At 56.5% G+C, this 27,757-nt stretch overlaps 10 protein-coding genes and 1 non-coding gene across 11 annotated transcripts; 5 read left to right on the top strand and 6 right to left on the bottom strand.

Moving 5' to 3' along the window:
* Nucleotides 1–36: 36 nt before the first annotated feature.
* Nucleotides 37–854, top strand: SCHCODRAFT_02506516 (uncharacterized protein; the record flags this gene model as incomplete). Its single annotated transcript, XM_003030749.2, has 3 exons — nucleotides 37–315; nucleotides 367–496; nucleotides 553–854. 3 exons carry the CDS (start codon nucleotides 37–39, stop codon nucleotides 852–854), a joined length of 711 nt encoding a protein of 236 aa, XP_003030795.1.
* Nucleotides 855–1,086: 232 nt separating this feature from the next.
* SCHCODRAFT_02669107 (uncharacterized protein) lies at nucleotides 1,087–1,657 on the bottom strand (the record flags this gene model as incomplete). The annotated part of the gene is made up of 4 exons (XM_003031132.2): nucleotides 1,087–1,107; nucleotides 1,166–1,208; nucleotides 1,267–1,424; nucleotides 1,478–1,657. The coding sequence occupies 4 exons, from the start codon at nucleotides 1,655–1,657 to the stop codon at nucleotides 1,087–1,089; spliced, it is 402 nt and encodes a 133-aa protein (XP_003031178.1).
* Nucleotides 1,658–2,139: 482 nt separating this feature from the next.
* SCHCODRAFT_02630169 (uncharacterized protein) lies at nucleotides 2,140–2,885 on the top strand. The gene is made up of 3 exons (XM_003030750.3): nucleotides 2,140–2,460; nucleotides 2,513–2,663; nucleotides 2,719–2,885. The coding sequence occupies exons 1-3, from the start codon at nucleotides 2,342–2,344 to the stop codon at nucleotides 2,791–2,793; spliced, it is 345 nt and encodes a 114-aa protein (XP_003030796.1). The 5' UTR covers nucleotides 2,140–2,341; the 3' UTR covers nucleotides 2,794–2,885.
* A 1,950-nt stretch (nucleotides 2,886–4,835) lies between these two features.
* Nucleotides 4,836–6,173, bottom strand: SCHCODRAFT_02504747 (uncharacterized protein; the record flags this gene model as incomplete). Its single annotated transcript, XM_003031133.2, has 5 exons — nucleotides 4,836–5,317; nucleotides 5,374–5,725; nucleotides 5,778–5,858; nucleotides 5,974–6,029; nucleotides 6,110–6,173. Coding segments are annotated over 5 exons (1,035 nt in total), but the record flags the coding sequence as incomplete, so codon positions are not given.
* A 1,414-nt stretch (nucleotides 6,174–7,587) lies between these two features.
* On the top strand, nucleotides 7,588–8,586 carry SCHCODRAFT_02669104 (uncharacterized protein; the record flags this gene model as incomplete). The annotated part of the gene is made up of 3 exons (XM_003030751.2): nucleotides 7,588–8,022; nucleotides 8,078–8,210; nucleotides 8,264–8,586. 3 exons carry the CDS (start codon nucleotides 7,588–7,590, stop codon nucleotides 8,584–8,586), a joined length of 891 nt encoding a protein of 296 aa, XP_003030797.1.
* Nucleotides 8,587–9,296: 710 nt separating this feature from the next.
* On the top strand, nucleotides 9,297–9,906 carry SCHCODRAFT_02630162 (uncharacterized protein; the record flags this gene model as incomplete). The annotated part of the gene is made up of 4 exons (XM_050345570.1): nucleotides 9,297–9,301; nucleotides 9,369–9,393; nucleotides 9,450–9,583; nucleotides 9,710–9,906. The coding sequence occupies 4 exons, from the start codon at nucleotides 9,297–9,299 to the stop codon at nucleotides 9,771–9,773; spliced, it is 228 nt and encodes a 75-aa protein (XP_050199821.1). The 3' UTR covers nucleotides 9,774–9,906.
* A 243-nt stretch (nucleotides 9,907–10,149) lies between these two features.
* Nucleotides 10,150–16,848, bottom strand: SCHCODRAFT_01172655 (uncharacterized protein; the record flags this gene model as incomplete). The annotated part of the gene is made up of 19 exons (XM_050341170.1): nucleotides 10,150–10,169; nucleotides 10,267–10,515; nucleotides 10,686–10,709; nucleotides 10,794–10,821; nucleotides 10,868–11,745; nucleotides 12,037–12,163; nucleotides 12,647–12,945; nucleotides 12,995–13,130; nucleotides 13,184–14,447; nucleotides 14,527–14,597; nucleotides 15,026–15,068; nucleotides 15,400–15,536; nucleotides 15,591–15,683; nucleotides 15,921–15,941; nucleotides 15,991–16,061; nucleotides 16,111–16,157; nucleotides 16,206–16,433; nucleotides 16,484–16,636; nucleotides 16,688–16,848. The coding sequence occupies 19 exons, from the start codon at nucleotides 16,846–16,848 to the stop codon at nucleotides 10,150–10,152; spliced, it is 4,050 nt and encodes a 1,349-aa protein (XP_050199820.1).
* A 1,316-nt stretch (nucleotides 16,849–18,164) lies between these two features.
* Nucleotides 18,165–21,004, bottom strand: SCHCODRAFT_01097040 (uncharacterized protein; the record flags this gene model as incomplete). Its single annotated transcript, XM_003031135.1, has 11 exons — nucleotides 18,165–18,191; nucleotides 18,244–18,969; nucleotides 19,028–19,216; nucleotides 19,269–19,298; nucleotides 19,350–19,387; nucleotides 19,529–19,792; nucleotides 20,015–20,099; nucleotides 20,143–20,185; nucleotides 20,484–20,574; nucleotides 20,685–20,725; nucleotides 20,970–21,004. 11 exons carry the CDS (start codon nucleotides 21,002–21,004, stop codon nucleotides 18,165–18,167), a joined length of 1,569 nt encoding a protein of 522 aa, XP_003031181.1.
* Nucleotides 21,005–21,743: 739 nt separating this feature from the next.
* On the bottom strand, nucleotides 21,744–23,878 carry SCHCODRAFT_02630148 (uncharacterized protein). Its single transcript, XM_003031136.2, has 5 exons — nucleotides 23,693–23,878; nucleotides 22,805–23,631; nucleotides 22,575–22,731; nucleotides 22,179–22,502; nucleotides 21,744–22,122 (listed from the first exon to the last, which is right to left on the bottom strand). The coding sequence occupies exons 1-5, from the start codon at nucleotides 23,742–23,744 to the stop codon at nucleotides 22,034–22,036; spliced, it is 1,449 nt and encodes a 482-aa protein (XP_003031182.1). The 5' UTR covers nucleotides 23,745–23,878; the 3' UTR covers nucleotides 21,744–22,033.
* Nucleotides 23,879–24,672: 794 nt separating this feature from the next.
* Nucleotides 24,673–27,455, bottom strand: SCHCODRAFT_02689921 (uncharacterized protein). The gene is made up of 5 exons (XM_003031137.2): nucleotides 27,121–27,455; nucleotides 26,308–27,068; nucleotides 26,135–26,253; nucleotides 25,204–26,080; nucleotides 24,673–25,141 (listed from the first exon to the last, which is right to left on the bottom strand). The coding sequence occupies exons 2-5, from the start codon at nucleotides 27,015–27,017 to the stop codon at nucleotides 24,970–24,972; spliced, it is 1,878 nt and encodes a 625-aa protein (XP_003031183.1). The 5' UTR covers nucleotides 27,018–27,068; nucleotides 27,121–27,455; the 3' UTR covers nucleotides 24,673–24,969.
* Nucleotides 27,456–27,673: 218 nt separating this feature from the next.
* SCHCODRAFT_t131 lies at nucleotides 27,674–27,757 on the top strand. The gene has a single exon. It is a non-coding gene; the product is annotated as a tRNA-Ala (tRNA).

The raw sequence follows: 27,757 nt of genomic DNA, 5'->3' as shown, positions 1-27,757 counted from the left end.
CACGTCACTCTCAAGCGGTCCATACATATAGGGCTCATGACGCTCCTGCGCGATGTATCTCGCACGGTGCCGTCGTGCGATGTGCAGAGTCTGGCAAGCCACATAGCAGCAGGCGCGCACTTCCCCGACGTCTTCCGCGCTATCCGCGCCCAGCATCGCCGCTTCGCGCTTGACGACAGCGCCCCCGGGAGGCCGCGTTACGGACGCCGGATCAACAGCTACGACGAGCTGGCCACCGAGATCGACCGCATCGAGAGCGCGGCGCGTGTCGCGCGCCAGATTCGAAAGGGGCAGTTCCATTGCCACAACGAGATGGTGAGTGCGCACCACATAGCTGAAGGGCGCCGGACTCATGAACCTCTCAAGGGACCTCACAACCGTGAAGTGCGCGCATGCCCTTGCGCCAAAGACTTCTACTGCTCCGGAAGCTGCCAGCGCATGAACCGACACTTGCACCGCGGGAGCTGCGACCCCGAAAACATATGGGGCATGGACGGTACATATTCCGCGCATAGACAGTCCGAGGAGCGACAGCTGACCAAGCTCCATCAGGCCGTTTGAGCGTGAAAGACGCCATGCACATCTACGGCATCGCCTCTCTCTTTATGCAAGACCATCGAGATGCCATCTCGAGCGCTCTGAGGACTCTTGATAAGCAAATGGGACGCGTCGGCCTTGCGACGCTGACGCTGAACCTTGCGTATGATGGCAGTCGGGCGTATGAGTTCGAAATACGGCATGTCAGCCCGTTGTTACTCTCCGGCCGGGTCGTTCAAATGTGGGTCAAGATGCACCTGGGTGGAAGGATACAGATTTGGGACCTACCGTGGTCTATGGCTTTACCGCCTATCTAGAAGGTTACCTTACGTATGTACAGAAGCTTCAGTTCTGAGCTCTTCTCTTCTTGTGAACAACTACACTGCTAATCTACGAGTGGCTCCTGCGAGGATCAAGCCGTTCTCTTGAGCCTCCTTCGTGCAAAGGTTCATTGATAGGAGAAGCGGAACTCAATGCATCTATGAAAGTGGTGCATGAGTGTGATCGTCAGCGCCGCTGGCCCCGTATTGCGGGTGGTTCTCGGGCAGGTTAAGAAACCGACACAAGGTCCTGCCAAAGAAGGGGAACTGTAAGATCGTGATGAGCATTCACGCGACTCATGGATCACGAAGATGTTGGGCGGTTGCGAATTGAGGACGAACAAACAAGAACTAGGAAGCAAAGGTTCAACTGAAACGCACCCTTTGGCCCGTCCAGGCGCGCGCCCACATCCATCGGATGTACTCCGGGTCGTCGCTCATCACAGAACCTATCGTTGCGAAGCGGTACTGCCCGTAAGGGATCCTGACATACCCAGGATTCTGGAGAATCCCGTTCATGTACGCCTCAGCAGCGTCTCTCGCATCCGCGAGGGGGCCTCCGGTGGCCTGTGGTGGACATCAATCGGGACATCCACTGCCTGCTATGAGTGGGAGCGTACCTGAACATTGGCCAGCCAGAGAAGAGTGGATACATTGAGTTCGTTGATGGCTTGTCCGCGGTACCAGGAATTTCCATGCGAAATCACGTAGCCGCCGACGTCGGGATCGGAGTAGAAAGCGAGAGCGGGAAGGGCCGCCTCCGCAGCGCTGAGGTCAAGAGGTCGGTACTCTTCGCCCATGATTTTGTTTAAAGACGAAGAAGGAAAGCGGCTGTGGATAGCCGACAGTGGGCCTCTGTAGATGGGAAAGTGCTCGTGGGGCCGGAAAAGTGGGAGATTGGGAGGCAGCAAGTTGTATAGTCCCGAGTCGGCGCCTTTCTATACAGTGAGTGCGACATATGAGACAAAAATTACGATAATCTGGACCTACCCATTGCGCGCGTTTTGGTCCCGGTAAAGCTTCATTGATGGCCCGGAAAGAGACCTAAATTGATGACAAATTCGGGTAAGACATCCCGCAATGAACCAGACGAAGATAGTAGGGAGGTAGGTGCTGGTCGCGGAGGGAAAATATTTGACGGAGAGGGGCGATGAAGAGGTCGGACATGGCTGGATGGGACGAGAGACTGCGCACCTTTGGCATTGTTTGGTTCCGTGTGCCGTCCAAGTCCGAGGCACATGACCTTGATCAATCGATAGGCGGGAAGGCGATAGGTCCGACCGTACAACCCCCTTCCTGCGCTCATCATCTACTACTCCTATTGACATCGACTAGAACAAGGCGATGAGCGACCCAATCGACAAAAATTGAACAAGGTCGACCGTCTCTGGTTTCCCGACGGCAACTTGATCATCCTCATCGGCGATCGCGCCTGCCGCGTCTACCAAGGCTACCTCGCATCGCAGTCTGAACACTTCTCTAACATGTTCCGTGTCCCCCAACCCGAGGAGGGATCTGATCTGTTAAGCGGTGTCCCCGTCGTAGCTCTATCCGACCCTCCCGACGAGGTTGCACATTGGCTGAAGGCGACGTTCGTGCCAGGGTACGTGGCTTGAGCAGATGCGAAGCGCCTGTCAGCTCACGCGCCCCTTCAGGTCTTTCCCTACTTGTCTTGACGTGGTCGACTGGGAGCAGCTCCTAGCCGTACTGCGCCTGTCGCACAAATATCATGTCCCATATTTCCGCCGGCGCGCGCTCGAGCACCTTGCCAAGTACTTCCCTATCGATTTTGATCAGGTGCAGGAGGTAAGTACATGATCTTGGCTCGTATGCCATTCGAGTATCGCCTGAGTCATGTCAGAATATCGTAGATATTGTCGAGCTGCCGAGGCTCGGCGTCACATGTACGGCAATCGCCGAGTCACGGTTATCGTAACGCGCCCGATCTTTTTGTACTTCTTTACCGTTTGCACTCGCGTACGCCCGACGTGTAAACGCGGCCAATTATATTGTCCTCGCACCTCCCCGCGCGCGACCCCGTCAACATCAACAAGTCAATCGTCCCTTTCCTTACCCTCGCCCACGCTGTCGTGCAGGAGATCGGCGCATCGTGGCTCATTCCAAGCGTTGTGCTAAGACTGCATGAGCACGTATCGAAGCAGCCCCATCTCGCTGATACGCTACCCAGCGTGTCTTATCACACCGCCCTTCTACTCTCTCAGCGCTTGTACCAGGTATTCTGCCTGGTCGCACGCTACTTCCCGGATGATGCTTTGACCCGACGGAGCGAAGGCTGCCCTTGCTAGCGCTTCATTGAGGGAGACCGCATCGTGTCCGCAAGGCAAGCGCTGCGCAGTAGGTCTCTGAGCTACTACGACAATGTCGGAGTATCGCCGCGTGGAACGGGTATGCGCTACCCTGGCAATAAGTTTGAATCGCTTGTCAACCTGTGCGGCCAGTGTTCTATGGACAGGCGGGCCAAATATTTCTGTGCTGCGTATGCTTTCTGGGACGAGCTGCAGTCAGTTCTTGGGGTTCATGAGCACCTTCAAACGCTGAAGAACCGCGACCTGCGATAGTTACATGCCTCCCCTATGAGTTGCGCTTCCACGATTCCTAAGTGAACAGGCTCGCTCTTTAAGTTTTAGGACAATCAATTAGCAGGTCATGAACTTGAATATGTATCACCTTAGTTGTACTCGAAGTTGTACCCCGATGGCGCTCATATATGTATTTTGGTCCCGTATACATCATCCCACCGCGTCATGCAACCGCAGACAAGCCATGCACCACGCGCTCTGGTTGTGTCTTTCATTCGCCTGGTTCTGCCGCGTATAAGTACCGACCAACATGACTGAAAATAGGAAACCCTCGTGTTAGGTTAGGTCATCCTGTTGGTTCTCGCGATAGCCTGACCTGACCGCATGACATAGACGCCCTCGCTCCCGTGGCAAGGCTCCTGAAAGTACAGGTCTGCGCAGGATCCTGTTCGGGACGTCGAGTGCCTATACCCCATCTCATGCAACGACGTGCCAGTGCTCTACCTCAAAATCCACGTACGCTCGAAGGGCGCAGGCATCCCTAGCCCCCATAATAGCGCCTCTGAAGCTGTGTGCAGAGCAGCGGATCACAGTCACCATCGACCTATTCGATCCGCTCGAGGACAAGTCAGGGAGCGCCACTTGAAGATCGACAGGGTCGCGCACACTTCGTCGCGCGAGGTTGTACTGGTCAACGTGTGGCTTGGAGTGAATGCTATACGCAAATTGCAACGGCTGGCTTTCACGTATAGGTTGAATGCTTATCGATGGATTCAGCACCTACATGACGTTCTACGTGGCTTGACGAAACGTTGACCTACGCGCGCATTGCTTTTTCAACGGATTGGATCAGAAGTTGGCCTTGCTCTTGGCCAGCGACAGCTACGTGCAGGCAGCAGCCTATGCGGGCAGAGGCTAAGAAGGACGCCGACTGACAGGTTCTGTCACCGCGGGCGTCCGAGGCTTCGAATCAGCCTGGGTGGCGGTGCGCTGCAGAAGACATGACACGTGTGCAGTCACGACGAGGGCAAGCCCCTTGGTGTCCATGGAGATGTCGTAGAGCTGTCGAGCATCTTCCAGGTATGAGACGGCGTATAGGGCGTCAAGGTCGGTTGAGTAGGCTCACCATGAAGAGGATGCTACGCAATTATGTTGAGCCCTGATAGACGCGTGACCGGGAGTCCGGGACTGCTGGCTGAGTCCGAATAGCCTGGTATCCTGAAGGTACGGTCGATAGAGAGACTGGAATTGGTCAAGACGAGCGTAGCACAGCAGGAGAGGAGCTCACCAAGTACTGATGGCGTCGACGGATAGCGCCAGAGTCAGTATAGGCATCAGCAACTCGCGGCCGAGATACAGACAAGCTCAGCGCTGCGCGGGGACAAGAAAGACGTACCTTCGCTCCATCCGTGAAGAACGCAGACAACGCCATAGCATATTAAGGAGGGGATAGATAAAGCCAAATGTCGCTTGCTACAACACGAAGGTGCGATTGATGTCGACTATACGATAGATACACGATGAACCCAAATTTGCAACGGAGAAGGTGAAGTGAGTTTGCGATGGGGAAAAAAGAATGCAATCCAGAAAGCGAGAAAGGGCATGAACGGCGTGGCGACAAGAGGATGGGAAGACATGGCGGTGAAATATGATTTCCTGTTCGTGATGTGGAGTATGCGGGATTAGAATGGCGGCGTAGGTTTGATAACGGCGACGCTGGGAAGCGAGGGCGCTTAGGTTTGATAGCGGTAGCGAGACCGCGGTCTAGGTAGGGTATGTTTGAAGAAGGTTGAGGGATGAAGGAATGGCCCGCTAATCCCAACTGAGCGCGATGTCGCCCGTATCCTCTATCTTGAACGGCTTGCCCTTCACCGGCGGCACCGCCTGCTCTTCCGCAGGCGTAACCGTCGCAGCCATCTGCTAGCACGCCGTCAGCACGTCATACTTCCCCAACCCGGGCCTCATAAACCACGCACCGTCGGCGTCCCCTCGTCCGTGGACTCCCCCTTCCCTTCTCGCCCCGATCCCCGCTCCTCTCCGCTGCTTCCCCCGCTGCTCCCCGCCTTCAGCCGCGAGCGCCCCCGCGCCCGCCCGCCGCCGACCAGGCGCACGTTCAGCGGCTTCCCGCGCACCGCATCCCCGCCAAGGTACCCGATGTTCTCTTCGCTCGACAGGCTCGAGTCCCGCGACGCGTACAGCTGCGAGTCGCGCTGCGCCGCGGGGAAGCGCCGCGTCGAGCCGGACGCGGAGCGCGAGCCGGAGGGGTCGTTCGGGCGCGCCTGATTGTGGAGGTTGAAGGGTATCGCGGCGTGCACGTTGACCATGCGGCTGTGAACGGGAGTTGAGTCAGGGTATGAGAGTGTGTGGGGGATCGACGCACCCTTCCTTGGCGCGCACGATGACTCCGAGCTTGTCCCTGATCTTTTGCTGGTCCATGGTTGAGACATTCGGAAGGGACGAGCTGCGATCGTGTGCGCGCGTGCAGGACACGAGGAAAGAAGTACAAAGGACATCGGGCGCGAGCACAAGCATCCGTCAGCGCTTGCGTTTCCTACAAAAGCATGGGCACCACTCACCCGGAAGGCTCGTCCGTGACTGGGGGAATGAGACGCGACTCCTCGTTCGGGATCACCTACATCCGGACCTGCTCATGAGTTCGTTTTCCTTTGGACGGTGGGCTCGGGATCGCAAGTTATGGAAGGTAACACGCACATCGTCTTGAACGTCGCGCGGGCGCTTGCCGAGGCAGCAGCTGAGAGCAGCGCGGAGGAATGACATGGTGGCGGACGCCAGCCCGGAAATTTGTAAAAGGCACGCTGATCGGCGCGCATAGCGGGCCGGGTCACGGACATGTCACGAGTCGCCTAGGTTCGTTTTGCTCATCTCACTGCAGCTTGCAACATGAACTTGGAGATGGCGGATGATGGACGAAGGCGACCGGAGCATCTTCCTAGAACAATATCGAGAAAAAGAGGCGCTATGAGTGTGCAAACAAGACAAGGTGGAAGGGGAGCTACACGCCGAGAACACGGTACAGTGAGGAACGAAACAGCGTGAATCGAGGCAGATATTCACTAGAGCTGGCGTCTCGTTCGTGCATTCAATAGTGCTCAGAGGTGCGCTTGAACCTCAAACACGCTCAGAGCCTGTGAGAAATCAACAATTTGAAAGGCCTTGTCGGCAATCTCCGCAACGGAAACAACCGATGCATCAACAAACAACAGGCCACTTTTGGTCCCTGCCATCGCCGTCTATAAACCAGGACACCTTTTTCTGAAAAGTTCTCACAGATCTTGGACGTAGGCCATCATGGTCAGCAATGTGAAAGCTCTTTTCATGATTACCCGACCCCGCCGTCGAGCTGACCCGCCACATAGGACCATGCTTCTTTCATACTAGACGAGGCCCATCGACTGTGCGAAGCTCTGAACGTCATCGACAACGCTGGGACCTCCTCCGCTATCAAGAATGCCGACATACTCACTGTCACTACTATACTTGACGAAGGAATCGCGTTTTCTCTGCTTTCCTCGACACCACCATGGTCCGCGAGCGCTAGATTGACGTACGACGACGATAACGTCATCTGCGTCGCGCTTTCTATTGTCTGCTTTTACACTGTACATCGCCTTGCTAAAGAACATGGCAACCGATGTGCCGTCCTCAAGCAGAGGCTACCTCCCAACCTCTGGCCATCAATATTCGCGTGGCTGGAGTTCCTGCATCCAATGCACCAACGCCTCCGCCCGGGGAGAGTGGTAGCAGATCCTTCCAATGTCATCACATGCTTTACGAGGCCGCTGGATATCCTTGTGCGACTGCGCAATGGCCCCGGGGTAAAGGTTCTACTCGAACACCCTCACACCGTCTTGCTTTACCTCGATCTCTGGCTATATTTCCCGAGATATATACACATATCTCCAGCTGATGCTGCTGATGCGTACCTCAATATCGCTCTCTACGTGCACGCTCTGCTCGAGCAACGCGAGGAAACATCACTTCATCAACTGATCATTGCCGATCTGCTTCGCCTAGCGAAGGGCTCCCCTCGACGACTATGGTGCCGCGTTGCAGAGCTGACCAGATATCTGGAGAAGGCGGTGTATGACCCAGGGTGGCCGAACGCCTGGGAGCAGCATTTCCAGCTGATCACTCTTCTAGCGCACGCCCCGGAGCTGCAATGCGGCGCGATGCCCCGCTCGCTCCTCGCGTCGGTCATCTCCGCAGCCAAGCACTGCCTTACTAGGAGCGAGTGGCACGAAGACGCAGTGGAGGCCACGCGACTGCTGCTGACGTTCTGCGGCTTCAGTTTCGACAGTCGGACCCTCGTGCGCGCAATCGATGCCGGCGTGCTTGATCTCCTATGGGAGATCGGACGCTGCAACGCAAAGTACGACACGCTGCCGCTCGCGGGTCATATTGCGGGGAGCATGGGTCTGGCGACTGCGCTCCGAGCGGCGAAGCGCGCTTATGGGCGTATCCTCGACTTCCTGGACATGGACGGCATCGACCGAGGGAGGAGCATAGCCATCATACGCGAGGCGTATGCGCTACACTACCGGTCGTACTTCGGGTACCGACAGAGGAAGGACTGGAAGAAATATTTCAGTTGCCACAATGCGCAGGTGCGCTCCATTTGCTGCTCAGACGATCTTCCTATCTCACCGGTCGCTCCCATAGGGCCCTCATAACTCGACTGTGCGCATCTGCGCGTGCGGTCGGACGTTCTATTGCTCGGGAAGCTGCCAGCGCATGCACTGGTATGCGCGGCATCGGTCCGTTTGCTCGGGCTACGAGCCGTGGAGCATGAAAGGCGAGCTGACTCCGTCGATCCCATTCTTGTCGCGGGCTCACCATCCTACGCAGGCCGCGTCTCCCTCAACGACGCCCTCTTTCTCGCCGTGCACGTCCGCGAGCGCATTCGGCAATGGCAGCCGAACATCGTCAAGATGATCGCCCCCGACATCGACCGCCTGCGCCCCAATGAGCAATTTTCCATCACCGTCGACATCTCGGACCCGCTCGTGCAGAAGACCGGCGACGTGTACATCGAAGATGTGGCGCCCTACTCGTCGAGCGACGTCGTCTTGATCAAGGTGTGCTTCCGGGTGGGATGTGTTGATAGAATTCAGCCAATGCCCTTTACATATCGCCTAGCGGATTTCAGAACCGTGAAGAAGCTATCATAGTAATACAGCTTCCATTTTTTGTAAGACACGATACGCCGCGGAGCTAGAATATACTTGGATTTCACTCATCGGGCGAAGTTATCACGACAAGCGGGTGACACCGATGGACCATGGAAATCCATCGCTATTGCCAAGGCTTCGCAGCAGTCGACCGTGATGAGGATGGCAAATGAGAGTACCTTCGGCGCTTTGCCGCGAGAGGAATTCAGGAAGAAGATCGAGAGAAAGACCTCTAAATCAGCGAGCAGCGAGCGCACACACTGGGAAAAGGAATCGGCGCGAAATTCACTCGATGTCGAGTGAATTTCGCTTTTCGCTGGAGATCGTGCGAATCCGATTCACGTCGGGCGAGCGAAGTTTTCATAACCTTGAGCGACGCTGTTTCGCTCAGCCAACAACTAACTAACGTCGAGCGAAAGTTACAGAGGGATAATCTTGAGTAGCGAGATGGGTAGAGGTCTTAAGGGTATCGATGTATCGAGAGCCCAGAGGGTACCAAGGGTTCTCTGACTGGCATTAATATTCGGCTGCAACTTGGTTCAGTAAATGTTGGTCTACATCATCACAGAAGTCAACCAAAGGGCATGCGCGGCGATGAGCAACTCAGCGAGGGCCCGACCATTATGTGGCGTTGGCGCCACACAGTGACGTATGCGAGGTCGCGGATCGTCGAGTCTTGTCCTCAACCGCCATCATCTACGTCGCTCGCCATGATGTGTGGAGGTAATTTCCCAGCGTACGACGCACGGCCTCGAGATCGAAGTATAACGAACGCTGATGAGCGCTGCCCAAACCCGCGGGATCACGGTGCATGATGGGATCCCTTGTTCAGAGATGAGCGCTAACCTGAGTGACAATTGCAGACTATTCCCTCCATTTCCTTGAACACCACCCACCTCTATCTTCCATTGCAACGTTATATTCTCTCTCACTTGATTACCCAGTCCTTGCACACCATACTTCGCGGCACTCCCCCTCGCGCTTGCTCGCGCCATCAGTAAGTCTGTATGCAGCGTGCACCATTCTGCCGTCCGTATCACGAACTCACTAAATCACCGGGTATGTTTGTTCCATGCCACCGTCCCGTTTTGAAACGAATTACAACGTCTGACGAGGATTGCAGTCTATCACGCCATCCTGCGACTTTGGCTCAGGATATCTCTTTGAGACCTCGGCACGGCTGGTAAGTCTTGCCTCTTCGCTCTCTACACGGACCAACGACCATCTCCCAATCTTCAAGTTTGGTAGAGTCCTCCGTAGCTTCCCTCTACCTTCGTGATTCTGTCATTTGGCCGAGACAGCTCACTTCTTAGACTTGATGTTAAATAGTTGTAGTAGTAGTCACTTGAATATATCAATTTGATCTCATACGAGCGCGATGCCAAGGAGAAAAATGGCAGAAAGCAGCAAAAAGGAAATACTGGCCATTTCACTCTTCGTAGAGCGGTTTGCGCTCGAAGTCGAGCGAAACAGAGGTCGCGAAACGCGACTTTTTTGGCGTGAAATGTTTTCGCGCAAGGCCGAGCGAAAGTCACTAGATCTTATGTGAAAACCACTCAATTCTTAGTGAATTTCCATCGAAGCTAAGCGAAGTATCGAGCGAATTTCACGTCGATTCCTTCCCCCAGTGCGTACAACGATATGCAGTTACACAAGATTATAACATGTAAGTTCGCTCACCCGGACTCGGAACGTATCGATTTACAGGAAAGAACTTCATATCATACCCCATGGGAAGCATCAAGTGCGGGTACTTCCCAGCCACAGATAGAATGACACCGATGTAGACCTTCGAGCCGGGACCTCCAGGTTCGTTCTGCATGCGCTGCGTGTCGACCGAGAATGTGAAGTCCGTACCCGGCTCCGGCGCACTCCTCAGGTCGATGTGGAGGACGCGCGTGAGACCTTTTTCTGTGGGATGGCTAGGATCTGGATTGACGTCGAGTTGGCGCAGCTCCATGCCGATACGCATCTTGTTCCGTGTGATAAAGGCCTGCGCGGTGCAAAATATATAGCGCGCGTCCTCGAGGGTTATAGCACCTTAAATGCGAGTCGGTGAGTGTTCGGAAAAGAAGGCTGAGTCGAGTGGTGCAGCTTACCATCGAGTCCCCAGACGCCGTCCGCTGCGGAGCATGTATAGCGGTGTCGCTGATGCCAGTCCTCGCGCTGACAGGTTTCCGAGCAATAAAAAGCCAGTCCACACGGACAAATCCGCTTCTGCTGCTGGTGGTCTTCCTAGTTGTTGGTCAGATATGACGCACAGCACTGTGCGCCCTCATACCTTCAGCAAATTCTCGCACGGCATGTTCCGTATCCAGGGATTGTCCTCCTTCAGCCGCACATACCACTTCCACTGCCATCGGGCGTTGTAGAACAGCCGCCCGAATCGCCCATTAAGCTCAGACTGCGGAGTCTCCTGCACTAGCTCGTTGTTCACCTTCGCAAGCGTACGCAGGATGCTTGGAAGAACGGCACAGTCTGCGAGGTAGGTCTTGAGCGCCTCGACCGACTTGACGCGCGCTTCAAACACGGCGTCGGAAGCGCGCAGGAAGGAGAAGAGTCCCGCCTCAATGGCGCGGCGGGTATTGCGGGTGTCCTGCGTGCGCGCCAACAAGTCGAACATGAGCTCGCCTGCTTTCTCCACGACACCGCGCAAGCCCTCGTCCTGAGTCGTACAACCGTTGAGCAGACTCTGCACGCAGCCGATGATGCTGCGAAAGAAGCTGCGGGGAACCAGCACGCCGTAGAATTCTGGAGACTGTGTGACCAAGTGCGCGACGAGAAGCTGCATCGTCCAGATCCACGTCCACTTCGAGGAGATGGCGCCGATGACGACGAGAAATCGAGTCTGGTCTGCGATGCTGGCGAGGAAGTGGCGTCGGCGACCGACTAAGACGCGCAACTCGGTGAAAAACATCGCACGTATGTCCTCATGACCGCCGCCGATGAAGCCCTCGAGAGCGGACTTGACGGCGAGGAAGAGCGCTCCCGCGACCTCTACGCGCCCAACACGTGCTACCCCCATATATGAGGGATGGTGCAGCCAGATATCGAGGAGAAGCACCATAGCACGCGGGTTTGGCCGAAGCGACGACAAGAATACTTCGGGCTTGGCACTAGAGAGGCCAGCGAAGATGCTCGATATTGACATGATAGCGCCTGTGGGATTTTGAGATGGAAATTGGCGAGGGTGCATTGGATGCACGAAGTCCATCCATAGATAGAGGCGTGTGAACGCGCATGGCGGTTCCTCGATTAAAAAGGCATATTCCGGCAGTGATCCAGCCTGATATAGCAGAGACACGACAGCGATGTTTCCCGAGGCCGCGCGGTATGCATCCTCATTGGCGAGATTCTCTGGGAAGAAGGAGGGATCGGACTCGAGCAGGGCAAACACACGACCTCCTTTCAGTATAGCCCTTGCTTTTCTCAGTGCTGTGCGTTTAGAACCTGCAGACGTGCCCTGAATAAGCGTCACCAGAGCGATCTGCAAATCGGAAAGCTCTGTAAGGCCCGCTTCCGCAAAGGTGGCAGCGACCAAGCGCATTTCCTCTTCTGAGATAGGCTCCGAGCTCATCTGTCAAGATTGATAAGTTTCGTTTGTTGTCAATACACGCAATGCAGTGCCAAAACTATGAGTCAAGGCTCGAGAAGGTGCAGGTATGAGCGAACTCACTGTAGACGACTTTTAGTGACCAGAACCTTCAAAGGGGATACAAATGGTGGCTCCCGTGCCCGCAAAGTAGTAGTTCTTTCTAGTGCGAGACCGCGGACGGTGATTGGCGGGTATGCAGCGCTATCGTCGTCCAGTTGATGACGGCAACCAGCAAGAACGAGCGGCAAGTGCCGAACACCGCGAGGCAGCGGTCAAAGCGCACCGCAGAGTGACGACCTCACGGACGATACATTTCAATCCCATTCTTGCCTTCTGAACTTGCAATACACATGACTCTACTGCAGTAATCCCGTCGGTGTATACCCTACGCCTATTCCCTTAGGCCACTAGTAGGCTGGCGTGCTCTATATCATACCAGAATGGCAGGAGCTGTACGTGGCTTACTGCTCCCAGACGGAACTCCACCTCCACCAGCGCAATATCCTCACGCACATCTCCCGGAGCATCTCGCTCCTCCGCAGCGTACGCAAAGTCCCAGTCGCCCTCCTCGGGCGCCTCTGTGAGGTATATGACGAAGACGAGCTGTTTAGGGCGACCGTTCTCTTCGCCCTCGGTCTTCCCTTCGACCTCGACTTTCCTAGATGGCAGCTGCGCTCGCTCAAGCAAGAAATCTTCGTGATGCGCCACTAGCATCCCTTGCACGGTCTCGATGATAAACAGGGCGTCTTGGAGTGTGATGCGATCTGGGACGAAGTTAGCGCAGAGGATCAACGCAATAAAATGTCCACTCGCTTTCGAGGCCCCAAACTCCATCTTTCCAGCGACACTCGCGGCGATGAGTTGCCTTCCAGTGCTCGCGCTGGCATCGTGTCGAGCAGTAGAAGGCTTCTCCGCAAGGGCACGCACGCACGAGCGATTCGTGCTGGGCCTGGAGGAGCTCAATTAAGCTGATATATCGTACCATACGAGACCGTCACCAACCGACGTCGTGTTGTGGCAGCATAGTGTGCGCTTCCAATTGCGCTCTGTTCTGAACTTCTGATAGTATTCCCAGTGCCTCCGGTACGCGAACCCGAGATCGGGAGATAGTTCGTCGATGTAGCAGTCCTCCTCATCCTGCAAAAGCTCCCCGTATACGTCGTGGAACATGCGCAGGACAGATGGAAGGACGAGGCACGCCTCGATCTGATTGAGCAACGCGTAGTAGCTGGCACCAGGCCTGTCATCTCCGTCGCGCACATCGCTCAAAAGCTCAAGCAGGTCGGCTTCGATCGCGCGGATGAGGTTCCGGTTGTCGTCTGCCCTCGTGCAGAGGATGGCGAGGAAGTCGAGGGCGTAGCCCATGCCGACCCTAAGATCGCTGGTCCGATGCTCCATGCACTGACGCGCGCCCGCGTCTATAGCGGGGAATAACGCGCGGGGGGCGAGCAACCCGGAGAAGCCAGGTAATCTGGTAATTGTCACTGCCAGATGAAAATGCAGGTTCCAAACCAGCAGCCACGCGCTGTTCTGGATATGCTCGAGGCTGGCGATGTACTCCGTGAGCGTGGCAAGCTTGCGCAGGAGGGCGCGAGGCTGATTGTCGACCAGACCTAGGAGTTCGGTATTGAGAATCTGGGACATTTCGCCTCCTGCTTCGCTGAATCTTTCGCATATGCGATCAGTGTTCCAGGTGAGGGTGATGCAGGTTTCGCCCGGATCCTGCGGTGTCAGCTCGCGCAGGTATCTCGAGCAGTTCAGCCAGAGATCGAGGGCGAGGCACAGCCATCGTGGTTGCGTACGCATAGCGGAGAGAACACGGTCCTCGTCGGAGCGAATAATGGAGATCAGGAGCTTCGAGATGCACTGGTAAATGAAGCTACCGTGGTTGGTTCGGTTTTGAACAGGCGGAGGCCGATTGTACATCGGGTGAACGAAGTCGATCCATCGAAATACCATTTCCAGACTGATGGGAGAATCGTCCCCGAAGGTGGGAAGCTGGAGACGGATGGAGACCTCGGACCAGAGCTTGTATGCGTTCAAGGAGGAGTTGACCACGCCGTAGTATTCGTCGGTGTAGGGCAGATCACTGGGCGCATGCAGCGGACCCTTTTGAAGGACGGAGAATGCTATGCCTCGGTTGATGATGCTTCGAGCTTTTGCTATAGACGGGAACCCGCCTGCCCGCGCTTCACGAAACACGCGATGAAGCTCCGTGCGCAGGCTGAGCAGCGCTTGCTCGACATGGGTGTACCGCGACATCGGCCTTGAATTTGTCAATCAGCCAATCGTATATAGCTGCTGTACATCAGTTGTACTCAATGAGACCGGAGGAGAACACTCACGAGAAGTTCACGCGCGAGAGCGTCGGATTAACAGTAAGTTGAGTGAGCGACCGACCAGACGAATAGGCTTCCTAGAACCAAGTTAGCGCAACAGCTAAATTACCTCAGTTCTGACACTGACTGACCTTACGAGAGTGCGTGTCGCAAACTCGAGAAGATGAGCGTTGAACTTGAACGGCACCGTCAAGTCGCGCGACTTCGAGCCACGTGCCAGCTCCTACGGTCTTGCGGTTCGATTCCCGGCATCCACCCTTCGCGTATCGTCCGCGACGCCTATGTCTCTTGGAAATGGGATTAGTATACTGCTCTGGTAGGAGTATGTGCTTCAAAACACCTTCAAGGGCTACCTGACGCCGTCAGGCAGTTTGGAGAATACAGGGACGTGCTCACCTCACCCTACTTACCTGGCTGCGCCTCACGTCATGCTTCGCGCGCTACTACGGGAGACTGCACGGACTCAGGCTGGCGATTGGTCGCAAAATGACGAATATTAGACTACATACATGACTACGGGATAAATTAGAAGACCGATACAATATCGACTAGCGAAGGGTCATAGATAAGATGCGAAATGCAGTGGAAGGTATGTGCAGTGAAGGACGTACGGCGGGTCAGCCAGCATCGTCGGATAGTCCATTGTGTATAGTCCACGAGAGCCGGAGTGCGGTTGTTGCGGTGAAAGAAATGCGAAGAAGTGCGGTGTAAATGAGTAGATGTGATGCGAAGGAGGGAAGGGTGTAAATGCAACGAAGGATTTGCGGATTGTTCTTGTTCTATGGTCAGTTGGTTGAAGTTTATCGCGTCTCGGATCGCGAATGTCGCTGCGCGGCGACTTTTGGACTGAGGGACTCGTCGCACACGGAGGCTATGTACTTTGAGTGCGGGATGAGGAAGGTGGCGGACTGGGGAGTCGAGGGTACGGCGGTTGCGTCGGAGTGGTCCGATCCGCTGCGGTCATGGTGGTGGTGGATAGTGGAGGTCTGGCTCTCAGGGGTTCCTGGACGGCGAAACTGGGGATAGAAAGTCAGTACACTGGGTACGAGCGAGGAGCTAGGTTGACGCACCTCGAAGTGAGCACTCTGCGTGAACTGGAAGCGGTTGAAGCTGTCGCTCTCCGACATGAGTTGCGTGCGGATGTTGCGGCGAGCATTCAGGCTCTGGTGAAAGTCAGTCAAATCGAGAAGAATATAGATGGCTAGCGCATACGGTCAACAGGGTGTTACTGAAGCGAAAGCGTCAGCAATGGATGGAGCCTCATGAAGAAAGTGATGCACGTACGTATATAGTTTCCCCATGGCCATTGTAAAGATGAGAAAGACGCTCGAGTGGGGGAATGCGAACTGTCAAAGATCCGTTACGATGGAAGAGCGGCAAGAACTGTCGATCTCACGCACGACGGATACGCCTGCCAGAATCTATAATGACTTCAGTATATAAGGAGTAGTATGTAGGTCAGCCACGTACCGAGCACGTCGTCACCGGAACAGCCGTCTCGACTACGATCGACGATAGCTTGGTCATGACGAGGTCGGTGTCTGTCAAACGAGGTTAGGCGACGAGCAGTTGAGATGGTTGAGAACTTACTCTTCATGCCCGTCCGGTGCTGGTAGAAGTGGTAGAGCAAGTTGCTCCTGCGAAGGAGTCAATCAGAATAACAAGAGCGCGTTCAAAAGACGCACGTTATGATCAGCTCATTCGCCAGAGCCAGCGCGTAGCTTACGATGAACATGGGCATGAGCCTGGCGGCGTCCTCGTGAGGGTATGGCGTCGCGATGAAGGACGCGGAGACAAAGATCATCAGGAAGCCTTGACCCAGCGACAGCCCGGACACCAGTCCGAACAGGATCTTGGAGTGGGAGAACTGATACATTCGCCAGCCTAGGAAGTGCTGGACTGGAACGGAGATCCTGCGCAACTGGTGAGAGTCTCGTATGCGAAGCATGGGTAGGATACCCACATGCTGCTGCTGATCGCCGTCGCGTGGTACTGCCAGGGAGCGAGGAGTGCTAACGCGTTGTTCACGTAGGTGTCGACCGTGTAGTACCACATGAGGTTCCCCGCGCATATCGTGTCCGCTATGTCGACAAGCGTGACCCAGCATACAAGAAGACTATCAAAGTCAAGTCAGCTTCGCATACGCGGCAGCGATCGGGGAACGCACATAACGGGCCACTTGTCTCCGTACTTCCCACAGAAGTAGTGCGTCGCCTGAAGAAGCGTGACGCCTCCGAGAAGGACATTGAGCAGAATCGCAATGACCGCCGGTCCCAGAACGAGCGTCGCTTCGTCGCTGCCTTCAGTCGCAGGGCCTCGGGGCGGCATTGCTTCTTGCGGTCGATGATCGGCCTCTTCACTCAGCGGTAGCACGAGCAGAGTGACGGACGAGTTGGAAGGCGGAGGCAAAGGCGAAGAGAGCGGACGTCCCTACCAGCGGGTGCGGTAATGAGAGAGGGAGCGTGGGCGGGGGTGAGGCAGAGAGGCGAAACGACCGCGGCGACGAACAGGGCACCGTGTGCGCAAGAACCTGTGTCATCGAATGACGATTTCATCAGTTGTCCTCGACGGTGGTCCGCACATGGATCCGCAGGTGGACCGTGGGCTTTCGAAGGCGAACATGGAAAATGGAATCTTGATTGAATCTGGGAACCCGCCCGGCGTTCCCACGATTTCCTGAGGCGGAGCCAACGGACTGGACGGTACGGGCGATGTCAGACAGAAATAGCTGAAAATTAAAGTAGCATACGAGACAAAAAAGAGGCCTTCGTTGTGGGTGATGAGGGAGGAGGCAAGGTGCAGATTAATGAACGCCCGATTCAAGAGTCCGCTAGCCACGTGAAGTCGGTAATTAAAACCACGTTCCAAATACAATGGGACCCCGGGGCCCGGGTCCTCGCCGTAAGCAAGGGTAACTCAGACTGAATCGACCTGCTGTGCCGCTGCGACGAGGTGGATTTACGACGCTGACGGAAGATGGTTGGCTTGGCGTTTCGAGAGCTGCGCATAGCTGGGAACAGCGTCGTAATGACGGAGCACGGCCTCGAGCTCGGTCAATCTTAAAGGACCAGAAGCCTGAAGGTTACCTGTCGTCAGCCCAAGGCTTATCCAGACGAAGCACTATATCACACCTTAGTTCTCTGGGAACAAATCATAGCTCGCTTTGAATCTTGCGACAAGTAAAAGTTACTGTGAAAGGTCAATGAAAAGCAAGCCAGCTATCAAGTAAATTCTATGCAGTCCCGTTACCTTACACTCCTCTGCGACCACTTCCTTCTCGCGAACGCCTCCGGGTTCGATGACGGTGGTTAAACTTTGCGGGCCAGCTCAGCAGCTGGCTGAGGCACGCGACAGTCACGTGCACATCATGTTCATGTTGAGCGAAGGCGGTTGCTGCGATTCTCTTAGGAAAGAAATCTCTCCGACGGGGATTGCCTGAGGATGCATTCCATCAACAGTGGGCGTCCATCGCTCTCGTAGATTGGTTGGGAGTGGGCTTGGTAGCTCGCGCCAACATATGCGCAGGGAAATTACATTCATTTGTTCTTCAAAGTCCGAGGAAGGTTAAAGAGCGTAAGAGGTTTCGCTCATAAGGTTATAGCGTATTCGCTAAGTCAGGAGTCCATGATGCAGCGCCTAGTGCACTACTTCTTTCCCCCAAGTGCACCGTCCTTGAACAAGCATAAGACACAATCAAACAAGGTTGAGGGAAAGAAGACTCACAAACAGAGCAGCCCAACACGCCTGCAGATCCTCGCGCGTCGGGTACGCCTTGAGCTCCCCGTTGCTCCAGTACGGGACGGGTGGCGCACGGAAGACTTTCCTCTGCAATGCCAGTGTCAGCGTCTTTGATGCCGCCTGACGCCGCATCATCGGGATAGAGCCATCCCCCAATGACTCCTCCGCACTGCTCGTTGGCAGTCCGGATCCCTTCACCACGCCGCCGCCGACCACTTTGCAGTCGTTGTGCGACACAGTCAGCGAAGCCTTCTGCTTCGCCGACTCGTTGACCAGCGCCTCCTCAACTGAGCTACCCTTCGGCCGCTCTGTCGTCCTCGCCACTGCATCCCTCGCCACACCGCCATCGTGCGAAGCCGCCGACTCAGCCTGTTGCTTCGCCGTCTCGCGCGCCATCATCTCCACAAACCACCGCACACGTTCCTCGGCCTGGCGCCGCTCCTCCTCCTCCTCCTCCGCTGCTTGCTTCTTCGCCTCTGCCTCCCGGCGCTTGGCATCCGCCGCCTTCCGCCTCGCCGTATCAGCCTTGCACTGAAGGACGAACTGCAGCACGCGACGCTCGTCCTCTGCACGGCGCGCGGCCTGTTCCATGGCGTATGGTCGCCAGGCATCCCCATCATCGCGAGCAAAGTACAGCGTGCGCCGCTGCCTTAGTTCCTCGTCCGAGGGCAGCGCCTTCAGAACCTTCTGAGCTCTGCGCTCGCTGCGAATCTGCACGCAGAGCGGCGTTGGTGAGGAGTACAGTATCACCGAGAGTCAAAGAGCAAACCTTGCGCTTGAGATACCGCGCGTACTCGTTGCTCCACGCGAAGAGGAAGCGCGCGAATGCGAGATGGGTGCACGGGTCGAAGCGCGCATGGCAGGCGACGACGACTGCCGCCCACACTTTCATCCTCGTCTTGGGGTCGCGAACGATGAGGTTGTGCGCGCGGCCGACGCGATTGACGATCTTGAGGAACTGGATGGTTGACCGTTAGCACCAGCGAGCTGTACTCGAGATGTCCACGCACCTTCCTCGAGACAGGGCATTCGCCAGAGATCTGCGGGAAGGTCAAACAATCGAGCGTCCACCGAGCGAGCGAGTCACGTACCCTCACGGCCACGATCTCTGGCAGGACAATCCGTGGCTCTGAAGCCGTCGTCAGGGCTCTGCTCGTCCCCATTTCCTGCTTGTCCAAGGATCGGCGGCCTCGTGATCTGTTTTGCTTAGGCTACGAAAGTGAGAAGGATAGATCGCCAATCGAAGTATGTAAACGCACCTGAGCCGCACCTTCCTTTCCCGGCCGCCATGCATTCGTCATATCATCTCCAAAGGCCCGTACCCTCGAGCCGGAAGGCCTATGCGCATCCGGCTCCCTCGTTTGGTCGTCGGTGGATGTCGTTGGGTTATCGCAGGGCATCTCCGTTCGCCGCGCCTCATGCAAGGCAGCGGCAATTTGATTCTTTGAGTAGGTATGCCTCACGGATCCATCCATGACGGTGCTCCAGTGCAGATTGGACGGCTGTCTGGGCGAGCGCGTCATCGCCAACATGGCTGGAACAAATATGAGGATCAAACGCAAATAGAATAGAGGTCGAGGTAGCAGCAGAAAGAAGGGGAAACGCAGAGGATTGGTGGGAAGGGGAATTGAGGGAGGAAAAACGGAAGGAGCGCGACGCCACCTCGATGCGATTTTCCGAGTGTTTGCACGTGTTCCCCTAGACTAGGCGAGAGATCAGTGATAACAAGGACAATGGAGTGCAAACCGAGACATACCTTGCGCATCGCGTCCTTGCGCTCCTCCGTTGACAGGCTCTGCGGTCGAGAAAGGCTTGAAGGTCGCCCGATTGGCTTCTTGATGCTGATGGGTAAGTGATGCGCCAGACGCTGTCGACGCCACTCACCACTATCGCCCTCTCCACTTCTTCAGGCCCGCCGCGAAGAGCACTGAAGAGGCCGACCACCGTCATCGACGACTCACTTAGACGACCACCCCATCGCTCTTCCTCGAGCGATCCCGTCCCCCGTCAATGGGCCAAGCTACTGCTTTTCGCCACTGACCCCACTGCCGACCTGCTTCCCGGCAGCCATGATAACTTGCGGTTGACCTCCGGAGTACCGAGCACGCAGGGCGTGTCGAGCAACCAGACCTCCCTCGCCTCACTCGTCACCGAAGCCTTCACTTAGCTTTGCGGCTCGGAACGCTTGCTATGAACGTCAACTACGCCCGTACATCTGCACTCACGATTGTTCCCCAAGCATTCTGAACCACTCGCGCGAGCGCGACCTCCGGCAGCCGCCCTTATTGCTCAATCCCTTGTTGCACACCCACGCATCTATCGCAAACTCGAATCTGCTATGCGGCGTCAGCAAGCAATGGTTGATCCTCGTTGAAGGTCTTACCACCTCTGAAGTTCTCCTTCGTCTCCGCCGCATCGGCGCTTACCTGGAAGCTCCGCGCTCGGCCTCCCGTATGCGCACTTCCGCCTATGACATGGTGAGTGCCTGCGCCTCCGTGAAGACCGCATGCGGTTCAAATGACTGCTAGTAGCCCAGACCAACGCCCTCATCAACCATATGTGCCCTTGTCGACTACATGTCCGGCTGGTCTGGGCCTATGTACTTCGACAACGCCAGCAAACCGCCGGCTAGCTGATGCATGAGGTGAGCGATGCCGAGCGCATACGTCGTGAGGAGAGCCGTTGGACGCTTTGGGGATGGACTTGCACACCTACTGCACTTATGTGCCTCGCCTACGTCCGTCATCGCTGACAGCAATGCAGGGCGATTGACGCTGGTGTTGTAAAGGAACTTCGTGGACGGTCTGTTATGCCGACGCCGTGCAGGTCAGCCCCTCCTTTCATACAACTGGCGTACCTCCACTGAAGAGGAGGAGGCGTCTGTCTTCGTCACGGCCAGTGATTTCTTTGACTTCTGGGGGTCGATGTTACGCCATCCGCTCGGCTTCTTCTTCGGTGCGGATAGCATCCTCATTCCAGAGATGATCAAAAGAGATTATGAACGAGGGAAGGCGGTGGTAGGCGGCGAGTATTGCGTTCAGGTATAGCGCGCTTGCCGTACTCGCTGGCGATCGGGTCTTGCAGTTGCGTCTGTCGTGTCGCTCAGAGCAATGGTTTCATCAATGTATATGACGAATTCGAAGATTATCTTCTACTCGTACTATACGTCGTTGGCCTCTTCCTTGTCTTCAGAAGGTCAGCACCGGTAGGCCGATCGACAGAGATGGACGCACCCATTAACCACAAAGCCCCCTTGCCAGCCTCAGAGCAGGTTCCCCTCTAGCCCAGCATATCCATGTACATATCTTCCGTCGCTGAGAGGTGCCCTGCGTCTTCACCGTAACATGAGGCTCTGTTTAGGCGCCGACGGTGACAACGACAGAGTTTGGGGTCCTGACCCCCGATAGTGCAGCCATTTGTGGCGTCGGAGATGCCAACCGCGCGTTTCTCAAAAATGCAGATATTTCTTCAATCAGAGAGCCAAGGCAGAGAGCTCGCGAGTGTATATGTGATTTTGGGAGCGAGCGAAAATTACATGGTATTATACAAAGGGATATCTATCGGTACAATATGATAGATCGTGAGTAATCGTCTCGGTGGTAATGGGGGTCCTTCAACGAAGGAAGGCCGCCGTCAATGTAGGCCAGCAAGTGTGCAGGCCCAAGGAAAGCATAGAGGGGCGAGTATACCCTCTGCAGGTACCTCGCGAATACCAAGTACAAGAAGGAGAGTCCCATCCGTGGTGGTGTCGTTCGTCATCGTAAAGCGTCTCAGTTCAGTCCCTCCTGATGCTGTCGTACGTCGGCGGGATCTCGCCAGACGTGACCTCGCCCGCATCCTGGTGCACGAACACGTCCGAAGGGCCTGCGCAAATCAAGTCAGCTTCCACGACTACGACGAGAGCCGGAAGCGCCACTTACCCGGATTCGCTACCGAAAGCCTCTCCCGCTCTTTGTTACTCATAATGTAGCCCGGGCCAGCGTAGCCCGACGCGCCGCCAGCGCTCATACGACGAGCAGGCGCGTGTGCACCCCAAACACCACCGCTCGAGCTCGACCGGCCAGCCTCGCTGGCGGGATGCGCGCTGTGATCGTTCGTGGAGTACGCAACGCCCGTCGCGCCAGCGACCTCAGGCTGCGGGAAGCCCGGCGCGCCAGGCTGATGACCTGGCTGCAGCGCAAAGGGGACCGACTGCCGGTTGTAGTCCTGACTACCACCGCTCGCGGAGGAGTGAGAACGTGCAGCTAAGGATGCAAGTTAGCCAACTGCCTTGACAACAACAATCGACGTGAACAGGGGGTGAAAATGAGACTCACCTCCACCGATCAAAGCCGCACCCGAGTGGTCTGAGCTCGTCCCGTACTGCGATCCTTGGGGTTCCGACGTGTAAGCGTAGGGCGTCACCACGCCTGCGCCATTATCCGTCATCGTCGCACCTCCAAGGCGCGCGCCTCCCGCCTCCTCTTCATCCAACTAAGGGTAGGTCAGCACGAGACCTTGCAATAGACATGCGTTATCCACGCAGTCATAAAGTAAGACTGCGCACCTGTACGTCGGGTAGCGTTCCCCCAGGACCTTTGCGACCCTTTTTCTTCTCCGTACCGCCCGCAACAACCCGATCGGGGTCGAAATTGCCGTCGAAGAAGTCTTCGAGACGCTTCTGCTTCCTGTAGCGCCTGAAGGCCCATAGACCAAGGAGCCCCAGCAAAGCTAGACCGACAACTCCACCAACGACACCGCCGACGATGGCGCCGGTATGACTTTTGCTGCCGCCAGAGCCATTGGAGCTGGACCCTGAGGAACCACTGCCCGTGCCGAGGGCGGTGTCCGCAGTAGAGGTGATAGTGGCGAGGGACGTGTGTAGCTCGCCATTGGAGGCCTGGACAATGGTCGTCTGAATGACGGTGGTCACGGGTGCCTCTGAAGAGGTCTCGGTGCGAGATGTCGGCGAGGCGTCCCCGGTGGAGGAGCGGGATGTATTTTCGGTGGTCGAGGTCTCTGAGTTGGGGGGCTGAGAGGCTGTGGTGGAACTCGAAGGAGGGTCGGTGGTGGTCGTGCTATCTTGAGTCGTGGACGAGGAGGGAGGGTTCGAGGTGGTCGTATCGGGAGGCTGCGAAGTCGAGTCTGATTGTGTGGTCGTGGACGGGGGCGCGGAGGCAGTCGTGGATTCGGAAAACGTGGAGGAAGTGGTGGATGTCGGGGGTGCAGATATCGAGGATGATGATGAAGGGTCCGCGGACGTGGAAGGGTCGTACGAGGTTGACGAAGTCGTGTCAAAGGAAGATGCAGACGTTGTCGAGTCCATCGAGGTCGACGTGTCCGATGGAGAAGAAGAAAAGGAATCGGACATGGACGTCGCCGTCGAGGAGGCGCCTGCACAAGAGATAGCTCTTGTTAGCCTGCAAGATCAGGTACGGGATGCATGCGGACGTACCGGGCGATTCGGATTCAGGGGTCGATGAATAGGTTGATGACGTTGAAGACATGATGGAAAGCGCAATTCACGCCGCCCGCGCCGTCGAGGTGTAAAGTACAGAAGAAAAGGATGAGTAGAGTGTGGGCCCGCCGTCGCCGTCGTGATCGTCGTCGGTCAAGGAGTTGGAGCCACCGTGCATTTTTCGTAAAGACCCGCCGGTCCGCGGTTTGTTTGACACAAATAATCAGACATGTGCGCGAGGAGGCGAGATCAATACCCGATATCATCGTGACGTATGTCAGTGCGAAGCAACATAAGGAGCTCTTCGTCAGCGCGTGCGATTGCTTCGTGGCAGAGAGTGGGCGTACCGCTGCTGCTCGCTGACATGGCGGGAAAAGAATGGGATGATGAGAGCGGGAAGGAAGTTTCTTATAAGAAACCCCGCTAGCATGTCGATGCCCAGCCGGTGGCGGGTCACGAGAACCGTTGAGACCCGCAGAGCAACCCATCGGGCAACGCGGACGCGGAGGCAAAGGGGAAGAACAATGGACAATAGCTCCGCTGCGGGCCGGGCAATGTTCCTCACATCCCACGTGTTCCCCTTGTTCGAACCCAGCTAGTGATATTCTTCTACTTCACGGGTACGCTGTCGAAGTATGTCTCGATGGAGGGCGACCTGTTTAGCTCCTCTGTTACAGCGACTTTGAGAAGTTCTCTGACCATTTACTGGACTTACACGTTGTTCGAGGGTTTTCAAGGCCCTGATATTATGGAAGGCTTCGTTCAGGCTTTGAGAAGTTTTGTTCACATGCACCGTAATCGCTGCGCTCCCTCATCTAAGGAAAGGGGAGCAAGGTAAGCCCCGCTGAGCCTTGCTAGGGGGTACAGAAAACGAACCGTAAGTCACGCGATCTCGGCGGTAGCCGAACTTTACTCACGTGCCTCAACTCCCATGTGGCGTCGGGTTCAACGCCTTCTTTTCCAGAGCTATCACGGTCCGCGCATGTACTACGTGTTCCTCGGCCACTGGCAAGCGACAGGATGTGCACACTATAGAGCCACATAAATCCCTCAATTGAGTGTCCCCAAGGCAAGCGCAGGTGATCTTCTCCTGACTGCGTACCGCACAGAAATTTTGCGTGACTACTGCTGACCGCTTGTCGAGGTCAGCCCTCGAACTCCCTGCACAAAGTACACATTGATCCGCGATACATTGATTCGAAGTCCTATCCTTGAGTCCGACGATCTTACAGTTCGGACCTCGTCATTACGCTCATCCCGCATCATATAGCGCCCTAAGCCTTCTCCGTCTTACTCTTCCCGCCAAACTTGCTCTTGACATAGTGCTTCCCCGCCCTCTTGATGAGCGCGCGGCGCCCCAGACCGGACAAGTCGATATACACGAGCCCGACGTTCTGCGCCGTGCGCGCGGCCATGGTGGAGGTCTCCCCGGCGTCTTTGCCGTAGCTATAAGAGCGTTTCGTCAGTCCAATAGTGCTTGACGCAAACGAACAAGCGCAACGACTCACCGATGCCCCATCACCTTCCCAAAGTTGACCACCCCGGCCTCGATGAGCTGCCGCGTCGAGTCGTCGATGGTGGACAGGATGAGGTCCGCGGACAGCAGGACCCGGTCTCGCGTCTTCAACTCGCGCGGCGGGAGAGGCGGGGGTGCGCCTGGTTCTCCTGATCCTCCCGAACCAGGCGCGCCGGGGGGTGGCCCGGACATGCCCCGCGGTGGCGGACCCGTCTCCTTCCCATCCCCATACCCCGGATGCGGCGACGGCGGGCCTGAGGTCCACGGCGGTACCGAGCTCGGGGCATAGGACGAGGGGCTAGTGGCGTATGGCGACGCTGGTGCCGACGCCCCCTTCCCCGACGTGTACACGGGATACGGGACCGAGCCTGCCGCACCCGGCGACGGCGACCGCCTGGGAGGCAGCTTAGGCTTCTCCGGCGCAAGGTAGGTTTGCCCAGGGGTGTACGGTGGCGGCGCCGCTAACGAAGTCGACGAAGCAGCAGCAGGGGGTGTAGAGTAACCTCCCGGAGTCGAATAACCGCTTGGCGTCGAGAGCCCCGAGCCCGCCGGTGCAGACTGACTGTTCGCCGCAGCCGCAGCAGCCAGCCTCTTCCCCTTCCCCTTGCCCGCCGTACCGGACGCAGAGCTCGCACCCGCCTTCTCCTTCCCATACACCGCGCGCCGTATCAGTTCGTCGACCGCCGCAACCGTCTTCGCGCTCGCCTTGACGGCGGTGCCCGTGTACTTGTGCGCGCGCTGCATGTTCTGGCGCGTGCGTGGGGACGTGAGCATGGTCATGGTGCGCGAGGTCGTCCGAGGAGGGAGCGCGGGTTTGGCGGTGGGCGTAGAAGAGCCGTCGAAGGCGTTGGTAGAAGAGCCGTCGGCGCCTGTGGACGATAGTCAACCTCTGGTGCTGTGTACAAGATGGATTGAAAACTAACCATTCGTCAGAGCCCTATTATCAGGATGGTCAGGCGACTTGGCGCCGTGCGCAACGTAGTAGTCGGCCGCCACACCCATGCCCTTGGCGATGAGCGACGCGCCCGTCGAAATGGCATAACTAGAAGACTTCGTAAGCCACAAAAAAGTCGCCAAATAAGCGCATCCTGCGCACCTCGCCAGACCCGCGCCCTTCGTCATCCAGTTCTGTTGCTCGGGCGGGATGGCCCTGACGAACAGCTCCCTCGCATTCGCGTCGTGCTCGGAGAGCCCCGCCTCGTCGGGGACCTCTACCACGACGGGATCTCTCGACCCGCGCATCGCAGGGTCCTCGCGCACGGGGAGCCGCTGGTCCAGCTGCCCAACAATCTCCCCATTATCCTCGTTCACCAGAACAAGATGCCCGCGCAGCTTGTCCGCCTGCGCGCTATTGATATGCGGCACCGGGCGCATGGAGTCGCCATTCAGCGTCTCCGGCAGCGCGGTCATGGACTCGATCGCGAGCGCGCCCTCGTTCTCGAAGGCGGCGAAGTACTGCGAGAGCACGGTGTCGAGCGTCTCGAGGTCACCTGCGGGAGTGCTCGCGGGGACAGCTAGCTGAATCTCCTCCGCCGCGTCGCCCGTTGAGGCGCCGAAGGTGTATATCCGGCGGTGGGGGTCTGCAGTGCTGAGGGACACCGGACGATCGGGATCGAGGGCAATCTCGAGCTCGCGGAGGCGGAGGACAAGGAACACCTCCTCGTGGACTACGCCGCTTTCATCGGGGACGCTGGCGGTGATGTGTTGTAACTGCAGGTCTCCCGAGTGCGTGAACCCGTTCGTCGTGAGGGACGCGGAGGGAAGTGTGAGGAGGATGAAGGCCTCAGGGACGGAGACGGCAGCCATGGCGGGCTTTGGATGTTGGCGGACTGTACAAAATGGCGTTTACGTAGTCAGCTAGGGCAATGATAATGAGTGCAAGTGGGGAGAAGGCAGGCGGATCGCGCACCTAGTGTCCAATCGCAATCTCACGTACGAACGATGCGCGCTCCCAAAGGTCCGACGATTGGCGTGTGTGTTAGTCAAGTTTGCAATGGGATGATTCCTTGGCTATCTCAAGCTGGCTCCAGGCCGTTGTAGATGGAAGCGGAGGACAAGAGCAGATGGAAGTCTTGCAAGCTTGGCACCGAACGTCATGATGATTGATTTAGCAGCTGATCTATGCTGTGCGACATTGGGGGGCGTGCTGGAAGCAGAACCATATCTTCACTTGCACCGGTAAAGTAGCGAATGTTTAGAGGAATAGGGAGAGTTCGAGTGTCCTCGCAATTCGCAACGAAATGGTGGAGTGAGGGAAAAAGTGCTGTCAATGAGTTTCCCACGACCTGCACTTCAAGACGTACCAGTTAAATCGTGAGTGATACGACATGATAGCAGCAATCCTGAGGTCTCCGCAATCGTATCTTCGTAGGCACTGAACGAGCCAACAGTGAAGCCTCTTTGATTAGGTCAAGGGCCACACGTATGAGGGATATATAAGACACAAGTTGACGACACGATATGGGCTTGTGGTACAGTGGTAGCACGTTCGCTTAGCATGTATTGAAGCCTGCGAAAGGTCCTGGGTTCAATTCCCAGCAAGTCCA

The sequence above is a fragment of the Schizophyllum commune genome (assembly GCF_000143185.2).
Source record: "Schizophyllum commune H4-8 unplaced genomic scaffold SCHCOscaffold_7, whole genome shotgun sequence".
In the NCBI taxonomy this organism is placed as follows: domain Eukaryota; kingdom Fungi; phylum Basidiomycota; class Agaricomycetes; order Agaricales; family Schizophyllaceae; genus Schizophyllum; species Schizophyllum commune.
Note: the sequence above shows the minus strand (reverse complement) of the source record. Positions and strands in the feature narration are given on the sequence as shown.